Genomic DNA, 17,455 nt, shown 5'->3' on the forward strand with positions numbered 1-17,455 from the left:
TTTTTTTGTTTATAGTGAGGTTCAGTGCACTAGATACCCTTTAATCTCCCATTACGACAAACTGAGCTGTTGTGCTTTTAAGTGTTGCTGCCTTTCCATTCTTCAGCAAAAGAGGCGCCTTTTGAACCATAACACACACGGTGTGATAATCGGGTTTACTTAAATGTTACTCAAATAAATAGATTATAAAAAGCCACTGTTCTAGAGTGTGGCATTTGAATCAGCACGTACTGCCATGACACGATTACCCCAAACCACTCTGAGCTCATGTCAGAGAAAATGCCTCTTCATGCCCCAGTAAACATGCTCCTATTTGGGTGACCACAGCACAACACTGTCCATCACAGCATTGATAAAACACAACAAAGACAGCACTGACAGATGTGATGGCTGTTTCACTAAGGATACATCAGAATCAAGGTGAGATTAATTAAATGTCTTTTGCTAAATGTGTGTGAGTGTGTGTGTATGTGTGCGTGTATTTGTGTGTGTATGTGTGTCTGTCTGTCTGTTTGTCTGTTTAAGACAGGGTATTTGTCGTATGTATGCGGCATGTAGCTGTTGTATCAGTCGGGGGAGAGGTTGTGTGTGTGTGTGTGTGTGTATGTGTGTGGAGCGATGCATTCTTTCCATTACCCAGACCAAATCAATGCAGTCTAAGCCAGCAGGCTGTCCCCTCCCCCAAGCCGCTGCAGTGACAGGCGGAGTGGAAAGAGCTGACCCGGGCTTGTCAGGGAGGGCCTGGCCTCCTGCCTGTAGCCCCTGGTGCCGAACAGTGGCTGTCTCAACACATGTAAGCTGAAACACACAAACACACACACACACATGCACACACTTTGACACACAGGCAAACTCCCCACATCTCTCTCTCTCTCTCTCTCTCTCTGTCACACACACACACACACACACACACACACACACACACACACACACACACACACACACACACACACACACACACACAGTTCAATTCAGTTATGTAAGCACACACACCCAGCTGAAATGCAAACTCACACAAACACAAAGGCTAATACTTATAGGCCTAATATCACTGTGTATACACACTCTCTGCCTTACACACACGTACACACAGACACATGCAGACTCTCACATTGACACGGGCAATGTAAATATTCCCACATGACAATTAAAACCTTGTTCGCTGTTATAAAAAGGCAGCAGCTTTTGATCCTTTAGACTCCTGTGTTTAAGGGAGAAAGAGTGAGTGAGTCATAATCATTACATGGATAATGATTTATTATGTTAAGTTCCAAAGTAATTGTGGGAACACACACTGTACAAAGATATTTAGGGCCCGAGTACCGGAGGCGCAAGGCCCTCTTGTTTTTGGAAGAGTCGTTATAATTGTCTCCATTCTGCCATTTGCCTTTTTTGAGGTAGTTCCCATGCAAAAACTCATGAAATTCGACATGCCCAACAGGTGTCATATTCACTCACGGACAAAGGCTTGGCCCCAGGCGTGGCACAATTACTCTCTAGCGCCTCCTATGTCACTGAGTCTCGTGGTTGGCATATACAGTAGTTTCACCTACACACAAAAAATTGGGTAGGTGGGTGTGACTCGCCAAGACGAAAAACTTTTACATCGCATTACAGGAAGTGAGATATTTAGGATTTTCTGCATTGTGACACATGATCAATTTCAATGCACTTCTCCTAGACTATTGATCCGAGCCAAGATGCTGCTGATTCTAAATTTGAATACCCCGCCACATAAACAATAAATGTGTCATAAATTAACCATGCATTGTTTGAAATGGCCTAAATGTCACAGGTTATTGAATACTATGGTAATGATAATATTAACATGCCCATAATTCATATTTAGCATAGTGCCACCAATTTGGACTCACTCCTCGTAGGCGGTTCATCGGATTCTTGTCAAAGTTGGTATACATGATGACAAGATGCTGCTGATTCTAAATTGCAAAGCTTTATTGATGTTGTAATGTGCTGAAATAGCAATATAATTCATTTGCATACCTCAACACATAAACAGGAAATGTGTGATAGGCTACATTGCCATGCATTGCTTGACATGGCTCAAACCTCACAGGTTATTCATTGTTATGGTAATGATGATGATCACAATGCATATTTGGCATAGCGCCACCATCTGGCAACAGATATAATGGCTATTAATGCCTACAAAATGCAGCAGCTAGGGTTCTCACAAAAACTAAAAGAACTGACCACATTACTCCAATTCTTAAGTCCCTGCACTGGCTTCCAGTAAGTCACAGAATTGACTTTAAAGCACTACTGTTTGTTTATAAATCACTTAATGGAGCAGGACCTAAATACCTCTCAGACATGCTTCAGCAGTACACACCCTCCAGACCTCTCAGGTCTCAGGAGAAAAACTGTTAGTAAAACCTGCTGTTACAACTAAACATGGTGAAGCAGCTTTTAGCTGCTATGCAGCTCAGCTCTGGAACCAACTTTCGGATGACATTAAAAAGGCCCCAACTGTAGCCAGTTTTAAATCTAGACTTAAGACCAAACTGTTCTCAGATGCTTTCTGCTAACTGTACTGAGTTATAATTTCTGAATCTGTCTTGAAAATTATTCTACCTTGTGTCTTTTATTTTGTCTTTTTAATCATTCTCTATTTTTAAATTTTACCTTGTGTTTTATGTTTTCTTTCTATTATGATCTTTACCTTTTGAACTATTCTTTGACTATATTGCCCTTCTATGCTTTTATTTGTTATTATTATTTGGTTTTGTTTATGTAAAGCACATTGAATGACCTCTGTGTATGAAACGCGCTATATAAATAAACTTGACTTGACTTGACTTGACTATTACAGTCGTGGCACATTTTTGACACTTCTCCTAGGTGGTTCATCAGAACCATATAAAAAATTAGAGATGTTGATGTTAAATAGTGAAGGGATCGTTGATATGTTGAAATGTGTCGAAATGGTGACGCAATTAATTGAAATATTTTTATTATGGTCATGCCCCCCACCCCCTGCCAAGTAGGCTGAAATCATGTTTCCCACGGGCGACAAATCATGAAATTTGGCAACCATATCATTCCTCAGTCATGGCCTACTGGTTAGCACTTTAGACTTGTAACCGGAGGGTTGCCGGTTCAAACCCCGACCAGTAGGAACGGCTGAACTGCCCTTGAGCAAGGCACCTAACCCCTCACTGCTCCCCGAGCGCCGCTGTTGTTGCAGGCAGCTCACTGCGTCGGGATTAGTGTGTGCTGAGTGTGTTTCACTAATTCACGGATTGGGATAAATGCAGAGACCAAATTTCCCTCATGGGATCAAAAGAGTATATATACTTATACTTACTTATACAGGGTCTGAGACAAAGCAAATGTCACTAGATCAGACTGTGGTTACAGAGGCTCATGTATCAACATCAACAGAAGAGATGCACATCAACACTTCTACTTGCTGGAATTACCTGAAAGATAATTTAAACCAAGAACAAGAAATGTACAACATTATTGTGGAATCAAGTGTTGAAGTGATAATCTGAAACCCCCACTGGCTGAAACCATACACTTGGGATTGGAGCAGAGATTGGACCGATGCCCCAAACGTCCATACAATAGAGAGATATCTAATTAGGTTGATCGAATTACAAACTTATCTTGGACAAATTAATTGTACAACCCTGTTGCTCTGCCCAGAGTCTGACCAGGAGGAACCATTTAATTGTTCTATTGGTGGACGGCCTCACAAAACACTACAGTTTCAATCATGATGTAGGCCACTTTGAACGGCCTCAGCCCCATTTGAGAACAACAAAGCATTATCTGATCTGCCATGACAACTAGCTCTATAAGTAGCCGTCTAAAATTACAATTAGCATATAAATAAAAAGAGCAAACCCAAGGCCTGCTCACAAAACACCTGAAACTAGGGTGTTGCCATCATGTAACAGATTATCGCATGACAAAACATGTCTTCTCAGTAAAGACAAAGCTCATGAATTTTCATGCCCCCCCCCCCCCCCCCCCCCCATAGGACATGTGTTGAACAGGCTCCTTGAAGATAACGCGAACGATCATGTAATGCTGACAACTACAGAGCCAAATACAGAGCTAAACACGAACCACCTCTAGTTACCAATTGCAATTCAATTTTCACTAAAGATGGAGCAAAATGTGTGCTCCTATTAAAACAGTTTCAGTGTAGGTCACTATTTCAAATTTCACTATTTTCAAACATCAAACATTTCTGCAGGGCTACAAAATAAACCAACTAATCAAAATATACAAATGTATTCAAATGCAGTTTTGTGTGCAGCAGGCGAGATATGAAGTTACAAATATGCGTAAACTAGTCTTTTATTTAATTGTAAAAATGCTAGACAGAACATATTTACAAAACTGGAACATTCATTCTGTACAAAACGTATAACCAGTACATCATTCAGTCAAGGAGACTGAAAGCTTCAACAGCAGAGAAATCTTAGCAGTTTTCCTCTTAACTGCCTTTGCTGTGGAGCCACAAAGTCAAAGCATATTACCTCCAGAGTCCACAACAGGGCATGCAAAGGATGGGGACCATGGAGAATTCTGACATAGCAGTTTGCTACAGGGCTTTGAGAAATATGCTGGTGAAGAATGCATAGTCTAATGCAACTTAGACAATTCCTGAAGCAAAGTCTAGCCTCTTAACAATCCTTGTGCAGATATTTACACTTTAAGTTTTGTTCATGAACCGTGCATCCCTTTCTATTGTCATCTACAAAGTCATATTTCCCAGTGCAGACCAAGACATCATCAGCACCAACATCGGTATCCTTTGCGGAAGTAAATCTTAGGTCTATGCTCTTCACACACATCACAAGTCATATCAAACAATCAATGCAAAGCACTTTCTTTGGTAAAAAAAATCTGAGCCAAATGGACTTTCAATGTTATGTCTAAACAGTAAATGTAAAGTACATACCTACTGTTACTCTAATAAGATATAAGGCAGATTTTTTGATAAAGTGTCCACGGAATAAACAACAAAAGTATGCCTTTAGAACGTGATATAGCAACTGTGAGGTTTCGGGAAATATTCCCAGATTACTCATATTTCTCTTTTCTCAATTGATTAAGTTGAATTCAGCATAACAACATCTTAAACGGCTCATTCGTTTGCATTGGAGGGCACATATTCCAACCCACATTGTTCAAAAAGCTCAATAAATAAACCAACAACAAACACAAACGAAATACTACAAATAAACGACAAACAAACACTGATCAAATATAAACAAAAAGAGAGTTGAGAGATTTCAGAGCACAAAAATGAAATCCACTGGCCCAAACAAAAAATCATTGCTAGTACTTCACTACACAGCAAGAGGACCGACCCATGGATTGGATTGGACTTTTACAGGGAATGTTCGACGGGCATCTCTATTTTCTTACAGTCCTCTAACTATACCACACCTGCTATAATTATGAGCTATGTGTGAGCTGTGTGTGTGTGTGTGTTATGTGTGTGTGTGTGTGTGTGTGTGTGTGTGTTTGTGTGTGTATATGATGGTGGAAAGAGTGTGCTAGTGTGTGGGAGCGGGACAGTTCACAGCACAGCGAGGTCATGGCAGGACTTGGAGCGGACCTTGAGGGCCATTTTCTTGTTGTTCTTGGCCACCAGCCGGTCGAGGAAGCGCCGGGCCTTCTTGGTGATGCTCTCCTTACGGCGGTAGACGGAGCGCCGGCGCTCGTTGGTCTCTTTGCTGTCGCGGCGCAGGCGAATCTGCCGCACGATGCCCTCTAAGAGCTCGTCCACATTGTGGTGCAGCGAGGCTGATGTCTCGATGAACTTGCAGTCGAACACCACAGCACAGGCCCGGCCCTCTGTGCGGAGGAAGGAAATACGTGTGTGCGTACACACACAGAAACACACACACACACACACACACACACACACACAAATGCACACATATGCACACACACATACCAACAGTATAAGCACACCATGAGGACAAAACATTACTAACATGTCCACTTCAACATCTTTGTATATTTTAACGTCTTAATTGAAGACAATTCAATTCAATATTAACTCAATTTGAACTCAACTGAATGAACTGAAAGAAGTAATAGTGTCACATGTTGTGACTCCTTTAAGATCTTTGCTCCCACCCACTGCACCTCCTCTCCATTTTCCCTCACCTTCCACAGCCACCTCTCGGCAGCGCACCAGGTCGCTCTTGTTGCCCACGAGGATGATGGGTATGTTCTCCGCCTGGCGAATGCGTCGCAGCTGAATGCGAAGCTCCGAGGCGCTCTCGAAGCTGTTGCGGTCAGTGATGGAGTAGACGATGACGTAGGCGTTGCCCACCTGCATGCAGTAGTCCTGCACCCACTTCTCATCCTCCTCCTGCACACATCACAGCACAGTACTACACAGTCATCATAAAACATACAACATGCATATCCAAAACAGGGAAAGGAGGCATATATTATACAGACATACAAATGACAGTATGGTTTCCGCAATGTTGCAAATGATTAATGCAGTCAACATAACTGAGTTAAGTCATCTAATGACTTGTGACTCAATTATATGCTTTGATTGAGTTAAAGGCGTTCTAAGTGATGCTGGGTAACGTCACTTCTGTTGACGTTCAAACAAAACAGAGAACTAGCTCGCTACTCCCTCCCGTGCAATTGAAACTCTCCTAAACGATCCTAATCCATCTCGTCGGTGATTTGCTGGAACAGTTTGTTATGTTTTTATGGTCCAGTTTGGCCCAGGTTGTTTTTGTTGCAGTTTTTGGAGTCTGGGCTGTCCACAGAGATCGTGTTTATTTACAGTGTATTCAGGACACAGGCAGCTAGAGGATGGTGAGGTGATGTTTGCTGTAAGTGACAAAAATGTTTAGCCTAAAAAAAGTGTGACATCGCTTAGAGCAAGTTAGCAAAAGTAAAAAAATGACTTGATTGGGTTATGTTGAAAGCGTTGATCTTAATTACTAGTGAAATGTGTAAGCAGTGTAGCCAAAAGTGACAAGCAGTGTGCAAAATGTAAGGTCATTATTGTTGTCATTTAAGACTTCAGCTACTGCAAAATCAGACATGACTAAGACAGGACTTCACTAAATAAGGCACACTTACTGGCTGACTGAGATGCTCATTGTCAGTACAGTAATTTTCCATTATTATCCACATTGTGTATAAACTGCATGAGTGTTTTATGTAAATAAAAAAAAAAATGTATTAACTGCAGTGCCCAATAACCCAATGAATGAGAATCAGATCAGTGCTTTAATCAGAAAGAAGAATGAAGAGAAGAAATGCATTTCCATGTATAGCCCTGTATTAACTGCATTGCTGAAGAAATTTGCAAAATCAGTGTATAAACCTCAATAAATAGTCGGGATATTGCGGTATATAACAAATATACCCCTAGAGAAATATCAGATGCAATACAGATACAGAAACAATCTAATAAGAAAGTGCTCAAGTATGGGTCTGTCAGCTGTCTATTGAGTACACATAAATATCTAAACTAGATGTACCGCATAGCGGTACAAAATATGACCGCCGCTCAGTCCTGTACATCTGTTCCGCGAAAATAAATCACACTTCAATTTGTCTCCATATTTTACTCCATCCCCCACTCTTAAAACGTTTGTGCTTGTTTGGCATGCCTGAGTGTGTGTGTGCGGCTGCACAGAAAGTAGCCTACTGGTGCTGAAAAGGTGAATAGATTGTAGAATAGCCAAAGAAGATGTAGCATTGTTATAAAACCTTTAAAATCTCTAAACAATTACAAGTAGGGCAGTTCATCACAGTTCATCCATTGCAACTGGATTGATGAAAGGTCACTTACACCTGTAGGCTACATTGTATTTGGGAAAAGCAAAAGGTATCAGGATAATGTTATTATTTATTTATTTATTTATTTATTTATAAACAAAAACATCTGTCAGTTCCATGCCGTTTTCAACAGCTATCAAAAACAAAGGTCATTTTTGGATGGATGAATTTTTTGTGAATGTTTCTTCTTCTACATAAGATTTTAGTCATCTTTAGTTCATGTAATACTTTATTGTCAATGCACAAATTAAGTAACAGTAGTCTGAAACGTTATTGTTAATGCACAAATTAAGTAACAGTAGTCTGAAACGAAATGCTGTTTTACATCTAACCAGTGGTGCAAATAACTCACATGTCCAAATGGGCCTTGATGAAATGCGTCGCTAGACTGTTCATACACATTTTAACGGGCCAAAGTTGAAGAGCTGTTGTCCGTTATTGTTCGTGCAAATATAGGCTGATTCATGTTCCTTTGCATTGTGTAACTGAGGTCCATGGCTAGTCTGGCTTTCACCAGACCAAGCTCAATCTTTAAGAAATCAAAAAATAAATAGCGGGCAGATCAGATGGGTTCACCCAGCCTAGTCCATAGGCACCCGATATTGTTTAATTTTCCGATTGAGATATCCACGCTCTGGCTATGCAAAAATGCATCAGGGAGTTATGACAAAACTGTAACTAACAAACTAGATCCTAATAGAAAGCTGTTAGCTTCCCTAAGCTACAGGTAGGCTTATAAGGTAGGCCTATTTACAACATAAATTGTCAATAGGCTATGCTGGCGACACAAATAAAATCTCCTTTGGAAACCAATGCTTACGCCTTACAGTATCAAGCGGACTTAAACTGCCATATCGTGGCAAAAAGTTGTAATAAAATTCACGCAGCTCCATGAGTCAAGGAAAGCGCGAATGAAGTAGCCACTTCTAAATGGGACCCACTACACAGTAGCTTAAGGTGTGTTGCTAAAGCAGCTAAAATGAAATGAAGGTGTCATTGTTTGGATACTTCACACACACGTGCTTTTTAATTTCACAGACTACAACAACCAAGCTGGAATCAAAGCACATCGATTTCCCTCTCACACCCTGCACGCACTTAAAACAAAATAAACAGGCGTCCGATAAACATCCTCAGATTTATTTCGGCTTCAAGAAGAAATGGGAATTACATTTCATGTGAACATCGTCCTATCCTCATTAGACCGTTCTCTGCGGTACAGTCCTTGTAGGGGCGTCCATTGTTTTTCCAACCCACTTTTAACTTCCAACAAAATTACGTCTCACTGCAACGATGCGCAATCTAGTGGACAAACGACTACTTATCGGCAATACTGGAAATGCAGCCATGATGATGATGATGATGAATATTTATTTTGGCTTTCTTTTAATCCTACTGAATTTGTAATTATGTATCGGCCGTTCTAATACCGATAGTATGTGGGTGCCTGTGTGTGTGTACATGTGTATATGTGTGCACCGCCATCTACAGGCCAATGAGTGTACAGTCACTAAATGTACACATAACCTAATTTTTTTAGACCCCCCCATGGATGAAATTCTACGAAACTTGACATACCCCCAGAGAATGCCAGGTCAATCATACACATAAAATTTGGTGCAGTTCTGAACATCTTAACTGAAGATAGGGGCGATTAAAGCAGAATAATATTGCATTTTCATTTTTTACCGGGGGGGGGGGTGCAAATTACAAATGAGTGATTATGGGCCAGGTTTATGTGGGCCCTTGAGACCAACATACCATAAAAGATTCTTCATCCTCAGTGCCACGGTTCAGGTAGTTATTTAGGAAAAACTGCTTTTTTTGCGGTTCGGGGGGCCCAGCACGGGGGGGAATGGCCCCCGGGGACGAAACAAAATTTTTCCGTAAAAGTCTAGTGGGGCTACATACCCACCAAATTTCATGTGCCCCGGTGGTTCGGTGTCCCGGGTATCGTTGACCAAAAATTCAGGAAGTAGATGACGGGGGGAAAAAAAAAAAAAAAAAAAACTTTGACAATCCCTATATGACCGCTTCGCTAGCGGCGGTCATAATAAATATTGTAGTATTCTGCTGTATTGATAGTTACATGTTACATACTTTCTCATAACTAGTCTCACGGTAAGATCATAATAGGAACACTGGAATGTTTTCGGCGTTAATGATCTGAAGACGTTGTGATAGTGAACCATGTTTACAAGACAATCTGATGACACCAGCAAGGTGTTCCCAACGTGTCAGACACAGTAAGTGCCAACTTGCTGTTTACGTCTGTGGAAATTCTTCTGGTGGCTTTATATGGAAACTCGATCCAAAATATTAGTGCAATATGAGGAACTCAAAACACTTGTTCCCTAACCATCATCCCCGACACATCAGTTATAAACGGACACCTCATCGTTTTGCAAACTCCCTTCGAACTACACATGAAGAACATTCTTGAGTCGAGAACAACCATGACGTTCAAAGGCTCAGCATTACTTTTGTTTGTCCCTGACACATAGCTGATGGCCTTTAAAATACTTTGGAAAAAAAATGCTTTTGACATTACTGTGAGCCGATATGGACAATTCAGCAAATGGACTGCATATGGGGCAGCTGATCGATGGCAAAGTAATAACACCCCACAGCCATCCTGGTTTCTAACTGTGCACCCCATGGGGAATTCTCTCTCTCTCTCTCTCTCCCTCTCTGCTCTGTCACTCTCTCTCCCTCTGCTCTATCTCAATGTCTATTTCTCTCTCTGTCCCTTACTTAGTGTCCTTCATGCACATACCTGTCTCTCTTCTAACATCTGTCTGTCTCTTCTCCCCTACGACATGAGTTCTATTACACTCATAATGTCTGTCTGTCAATCTGTCTGTCTCTTTCTAGGGCAACAATTGCAACTGTCCTTTATGTACCTACTTTAATATGTTCCACATTTCCCACACACTTTCCTTGCCCTCAAGATCATACTCATTTCCCTGTATTGCTCTCTTCCATTTCTTCACTCTTTCAACTCTCATCGCTCCTTTGCTGTATTTCCCTTCATTGCCCACCCCCCCCCCCCATCTCTCTCTCTGTCCCTTTCTCCTCTTAGCTGGATGCAGTTGCACACACCACAGAGCCATGGCGCTCTGGCCCTCTTCAGCAGGGGTTCATGGATTTTTGCCTCAGGTGGAGAGTGGACAGATTTTCCATAACACAGTGGGTAAGAGGACAGAGGCCTTTGTTGTTTTGCAGTTATCAGCATAAATCAGCAGGGTTGAGCAACACTGTACTTTTCTGCTGACTTTTAAGCAAAAGGGAAACGTGGGACATGTGAACGAACGGTAAACAATAAATTGTTCACTGTTTAATTACTGGTACTTGAAACACGTTTGTACAGACATTATTTTAAATTGGTCCCACTTGGGTATGCTATGGATTTCAAGCAATTACTGTACACAGTGGTTCTTTAGCTGGCAGCTGCCAGTTCACAGTGCTCCTTGGAAAGCACATTTAAAAAGTAACTCATGACAACAAATTTAAAAATGACTGGAAAACTAAATCTAATAAACTAAATAATCTGTAATAGAATGGGATTGGAGGGTGAGAGGATCCTACCTGCTTCTCTGTTTCCCACGTATCCATGACGATAAGAGTCGTTTCCTCTCCATCCACGGTCAGCGTTCTCTCATAGGTGTCCTCTGCAGCAGTGAAGAGAAGAAGCCAGGAATCAGGCTCAGTCTAACACACACTGGGACATAAAACATTAGTAGCATCATTTACCTGTTGCGTATCATTCAACCTCAAAAGTGAACACCTGTTCTGAGTTTTTGAGTTCGACAGTGAACTCTTTCAACAAAACAAACAAACAAAAAAAGAAACTGGGAGCGTACTGGATTGGAAAGTTATTTATTGTATTTTGTACTAGGCCTGTGTACATTTGGGGAATTTCCCTGTATTCTTTCCTTGCAATGGAATAACTAGGTCTACACAAAGAACATGGAAAAATCCCCCAGAAAAAAGGCACTCCTCTTTAATCAAAAACTAGCTCTGCAGAGGACATTGAAATCCAGGGTCGATGAACTCCGCAGATATTGGGGCTCTTGTTGGCATAAAGATGCTTGGCTTACATCCTTCCAGCTGCTGTGAGGATCAGTTCAAGTTACTGCAAATATAAAGAGTTCTTCTGTGTATGGCTTTTGAGGCCTAAGAAGTTCCCCCAAGGGCAAAGATATTGCATGACCTATAGCTCCCAGGTATTTAGGCCTACTATAATAAAGATAGGGGTTTTAATGACCGCACATCTTAGTGAAGGAGTTTAAAATCTGAGAAATAGTTAATCAAATTAGTTGCATTTGTTTTTTCATTAACTGCAGCTTTCCATTTGTAAGCCTTGTGCCAAATCTAAAAATAATTTATATATACTTACATTCTACAGTTAAGTATACATACTGAAGTACTATACTGGAGTACACAGAAATGCTGAGAAGACAAACACAAACCCAATGAATTTCCACTGTATTCTACTTGTATCTGTATCACTTCAACTCAGTGTTATTCTGCTCATCTGCTGGGACGCTGAATGGCACAGTCACAGTGCAGTTTTTTTTTCTGTGCTCATCACCATGAAGGCCTCAGGGCAGCGAAGAGAAACACTGGAAAAACGCATTGAGCCGTGTCTAGTTTAGACTGATCTTATGGCTGCTCTGACAGGAAGATGAAAACACTCTCGGCCTTGGATGAAAACAGACCTCTCTAGTCTTTCCATTTTCAGACTGCATTAAGTCACCTTATAAGACCTCTGTGTCCACGAGAGGACAGCAGACAAGCCAGACTTTCAGCTGAAGATGGGACATTAAGACAAGCCCACTTCAATGTGATGTCTAAAGTTATCTTAAAAGCAGCTTCTTAATGTCAGTACAAGACAGTAAGGGGGGGGGGGGGGGTGACTATGCATTGCAGAAAAGGCAGGTTGATGTTTGGCATCAATTAAATACTTTGAAGAACCAAGGGTGAATATTCAATATTCACAGTCTTTAAAGAAAAAAAATAATTGAATTTGTTGCCATTATGTATCCATAAAAAGTAAAGACGCAAATACTGTAACTCCACATAGTCATATGAAGTTGACAAAATGATGATAAATGAGCTGACTGGAGTGATAGCTAACAGCCAATCAATACTAGTTTGATGCTTTAATGATTACAACTCCATTAGACAAGCAGGTGTTAATTTATAAGACATTAAACTGGCCGTGATAGCCTTGTTAAGCATGTCTGTGCAATAATAATTGGGGGACAACATGTCCAACATTCTGGGCCTAGTGGCAGATATACAAAAACAACGGCTGCAGTTCATAAAGAATCTATAAGAGTTGTTTATCTGAGTTTTCATTCGGACTTTAAAGCAAAGATTATTTCTAGATTTCCCCCACTATTAGACGCTAATCTAACAACTAATCGTCATCTTGGGCCTTCACATGGAATGCAAAAGCTGTGGCATTTTTGAAAAACCCAAACAAATGAAAGCGCTATGGTGGGAATAAACGTGTGAAATGGGCTGATATCACACCCTGTGCCTACGATAGTCAGGATGACCAAACACCAGGAAAACGACCATCTGGGGACTGTTCCTATTCCCTACACCGCACAGTAAACATCAGCATGGGAGTGTGCGTAGCCAGCATTTGATGACATCCGTGTGTGTGTGTGTGTGTGTGTGTGTGTGTGTGTGTGTGTGTGTGTGTCTGTTTGTGTGTGCATGGAAAACAAATGACTAATCACACTCAAATAAAGACACTCAAAGTAAACAACAAACAAACAACGGCAGCAGCACAATGACAACAGCAACATGATGAAACCAAACTAAAATGTTTTGAAATGTTTCGTGGATAGGTGTGCATCGGAGTACTTTGTATAATGACTGTTGTAATTGGGCCTAGACCACACAAGAAAACAGAATAGTCCACAGCAATAATATAAGGTGTTATCTTTTAATATCCCTTCATATTTTCCACCACATAACATTCACCTCCAGTGGTTTGGTGAAATAGAGGAACACACAAATATTTCTAAAGCCAACAAACGGCTTCCTGGCTTTTTATTAAACTGGACAGGTCTACAAACAGCAGATGGAGAAGCTAGCATAATTCTCTGTTTATTATAAAAACTAAAACCCTTCAAATAAGGGGTATATTATTACTAAATATTACTCCAATTAAAGTTCACAGTTTGAAACAATTTTTTTTTTAAGGAAAAGGCATCTCTGCCAGCTGGCTGAGTCCAAGCAGAACCGTACAGTACTGGACTAAGGCCTGTAACAAAATCAAAATTTGAGATGACATCCACAGGACTGTAACTGCATCTCCTATATTATTGCCAAATACAACCTTTTCCAGTTGGGACTAGGCTCTAATGGGTGCAAAGAAAAAACTTACCCAAGGGGCAAGCGGTAGACTGTGTGTGTGTGTGTGTGTGTGTGAGTGTGTGTGTGTTTTCTGTACACCATGTCTCCTGACAAGTGGGTGATGTCAAAGAGAAGTGACAGCACCACGAGCCTGCATCTCTTGGGAAAATACAATGCCAAGTCACTAGAAAAACACAGACATACACACGCCCCCCCCCCCCCCCCCCCCCCCCCCCCCCCCACACACACACACACACACACATAAGGCCTGCATACAAAAGAACAGTCACTCACATACACATAAATGTACTTCCACAAACACACAACTATCAGAAGGGCTTGTCCAAAAAGCATGTGTTAACACTGAGCTACACTGGTCACTGACAACAATGAAAAGTGTTGTTGCACTCTGTAATTCATTCAACATACAGCTGATATCAATGATGCTTTGAATGAAACCTTTTCGCACATATAACACATTTTGATAATTAACTGATCAACCAACCTGTCCACCCATCAATTAAACATATACATCTGCATACAGAGCATAGCCTTCATCGCCCCAGCGTAACGTCAGTGTGAGAACATTTAGCCCAGCAACTAAATGAGCAGAGGTTTCATCGAGGGCCTTGGTATCAGTCACTACCTTCCTCGGACCCAGAAAGAGTGAAGGAGGTTAAACAGCTGAAGGATCTCTCAACATCCAGACCTTCGTTTACTGTCAATTTGCACATCAAATCCATATCCATATCCATAAGCAAAGGAAGAGTAAATCAGGTCCATTTTAAACCAATGGAGGCACCAATGCAACAAATCAGACTGTATCAAGACAAAACAATGTATCACTTGCATCACTATACACATTATTACTTTCTAGACTCCTTAAAGAAGTTAAAAGTAATTAAAGTAATATTATCTGATTAGTATAATTCTTCATCATGTGTTCAAGGTTCACTACAATTCAAACGGTATAAAGGTTTATTCTAGTAGTAGGCTGCATTAACTAATCTGGCACTACTAAAAATCACATAGCTTCTACACAATAGACCAAATGAAGGCTTACTGCAAAACACATGGACTACAGGTTCTAAGTTGCAATGAAACCCAAAGATGATAGAAATGTGGATACCAGTAGGCTACTTTTCCTTGGTTGTGTCTACTAGTCTACAGATAGCCAACAAGTAGACAGACTGACATACTGTAGCCTAACACCTATGGTAAATTAGCATATCTTGCAATTCAACTATTTACGACATATAATTCCAATGTCAGCATAGCCTACCTCCAACGTGATGATGCGCGTCCTTCTCTTGAATGCCAGCGAAAATGCTGGCCAAACTGGACTTTCCAACTCCATGGTCCCCTAATAACACCACGCGATACAAGCACTCTGCCTCCGAGCTGTCCGAATCATCCGATTCCGAAGACCAGTTGGCCCGCGAGAGTATGCTCTTGTCTCCAGGGTGGTAGGAAGCCGACTGCCCGAGCTGAGGGTGATGAGGATCCGAGGGAGGGTCTCTGTTCCTCAGCCCCGACTGATGAGACGAAGGGATGGGAGTGCTTGCTCGCCTCCGCAAAGTTTCCTTGCCCTCTCTCTGAGTGTTGAGCGTCATCTTTCAAGTTGATACGCATACCTAAGTAAAAAACAGGAAATGTTAACTTTGAAACAACTGTTTTCACACTACTAAACTTCACATAAAAAAACATAAACACTGGTTCAAACGGTAATAGCCCAACATTCAGCAAATAGCCTATCCATCCAATAGTAATATTAGGCCTTAGATATACAAAACATTTCTCTGAAAATTCCATTGTAGGCTACTCACAACCAAAGCCATCAGTGTTTTTACTTTGCAAGACTACCACCAAAGAAGTCCATGAAGTTTAGACTAGTTGCATCGCATCCGTGAGCCTCGGGTCTGTCTCTTTTCCAATGCCAGCACGGGGCTCCGACGTCTCAATCAGTTCTGTCCCAAATGAAACTCTACACTCCTGCAGTCATAGCGACAGCCAGCAAAGTTCCACAACGCTTTTAAAAATTTAGAAGTGGAATCATGGGACGCTATCTCTCCCTCTCTCTCTATTGTAGTCTATGTCCATCCCTCTCAACCAGCAAGCGGCAACACTCGTTCGCACACGCTCAAGAGCGCACGCACGACACACAGCACATAGCCTACGCACGCACAAGATGTCCACACTCTCAGGTAGCCTAAACAGCACACACAACAGGGTCACCGAAGGGGTAGGGCGTGGAGTCCAAGGTTTTTCCCCCAACCACATAAAAAGGCTCGCAAACTTTATAATATAGGCTAGCCAACTGTTCTTAAGAATAGATTATATAAAACCATAGCCTAGGCTGTATGTCACTGAAACAATCGTAGGAGTGATGTATCAGTTAAGCTCCCGTTTCCATATAATATTGACTTCAATGTTTCAGTTTTACAAGTTTTACAAAACAGTCGCCGTCTTATTTCTTGACAGGTATACTAACCTATACGCACTCACCCGTTAAATAAACGATGTCATGCGTGCCCGTGATACCGTTCATCAAACGTCCTCAACAGCGTCCAACATGCGAACTCCTCCTTGTATCTCTCATACTGTTATTATTTTTGATTAAAGCACACCCTGTGTTGGAGACTTTCCGACAGTCAACTTATTTCCAATTTATAATCCCACCCAAAATTTAATGACGTTGATCTTAAGTCACTTCCTGCTCTTAAACAAAGTTTTACGTCCATTCCAAACTAAGAAAATGTACAGATAGTGTGATGCAAGAACGACACTCGGTAGTTATTAAGTCTTTTGACAATTACCATGCTCCCATGGTAACTATATTACTAAACATGTTATAACAATTGTGCCCTAAATAATTTTCTGCACAGTCAAATTGTCGAAGTGAAACATTACAATATAAAGTAATATACTGATCTGAGGGGGACAAAAATCATGTTCGGTTTGATTCTCACTTGTACGCAAAGAGGAACGCAAATAGATCAGCGCGAGCTGGATAGTGTTAGCGGCCGATCTTGGACACCCCTCTGCTGAGCTTTGCGCGGTCCTTACCAGGAAATCCTATTCTCTGAGGCTCAGCTGAATCTATTCCAAATGAAACAACGCAAGTAATCAAACCAGTCGCCCGTGCAGAGGGGGTGACAAAGTCCCAAACTGTTTATAGAGCCAGCCTCTTTCCCACACTTGAGTAAATTACTAGGACTTCCCAAATGACCACTGCTCAAAGGTTTTTGCATTTTTGTGAGACGGTTTAGCA

General features: G+C 41.3%; 1 protein-coding gene across 4 annotated transcripts; it reads right to left on the reverse strand.

Annotated features, from left to right (window-relative positions):
• Positions 1-4,314: 4,314 nt before the first annotated feature.
• Positions 4,315-17,430, reverse strand: rem1 (RAS (RAD and GEM)-like GTP-binding 1). Of its 4 annotated transcripts, none has more exons than XM_042090086.1 (5): positions 17,154-17,430; positions 15,467-15,818; positions 11,398-11,480; positions 6,160-6,367; positions 4,315-5,841 (listed from the first exon to the last, which is right to left on the reverse strand). In XM_042090086.1, the coding sequence occupies exons 2-5, from the start codon at positions 15,795-15,797 to the stop codon at positions 5,564-5,566; spliced, it is 900 nt and encodes a 299-aa protein (XP_041946020.1). In that variant the 5' UTR covers positions 15,798-15,818; positions 17,154-17,430; the 3' UTR covers positions 4,315-5,563. The 4 variants fall into 4 exon arrangements, with proteins under 4 accessions (XP_041946020.1, XP_041946018.1, XP_041946021.1 ...); XM_042090084.1 differs by lacking the exon at positions 17,154-17,430 and adding an exon at positions 16,690-17,147; XM_042090087.1 differs by lacking the exon at positions 17,154-17,430 and adding an exon at positions 16,035-16,679.
• Positions 17,431-17,455: the final 25 nt, after the last annotated feature.

Source organism: Alosa sapidissima, chromosome 4 (assembly GCF_018492685.1).
Source record: "Alosa sapidissima isolate fAloSap1 chromosome 4, fAloSap1.pri, whole genome shotgun sequence".
Classification (NCBI taxonomy): Eukaryota; Metazoa; Chordata; class Actinopteri; order Clupeiformes; family Clupeidae; genus Alosa; species Alosa sapidissima.

Coding starts and splice junctions, on each gene's coding strand:
- rem1 (XM_042090086.1), bottom strand. CDS start 15,797: ATGACGCTCAACACTCAGAGAGAGGGCAAGGAAACTTTGCGGAGGCGA. Junction 11,481..15,466: donor CGCGCATCATCACGTTGGAG/GTAGGCTATGCT, acceptor TCACTGCTGCAG/AGGACACCTATGAGAGAACG. Junction 5,842..6,159: donor CCGAGAGGTGGCTGTGGAAG/GTGAGGGAAAAT, acceptor TCCTCCGCACAG/AGGGCCGGGCCTGTGCTGTG.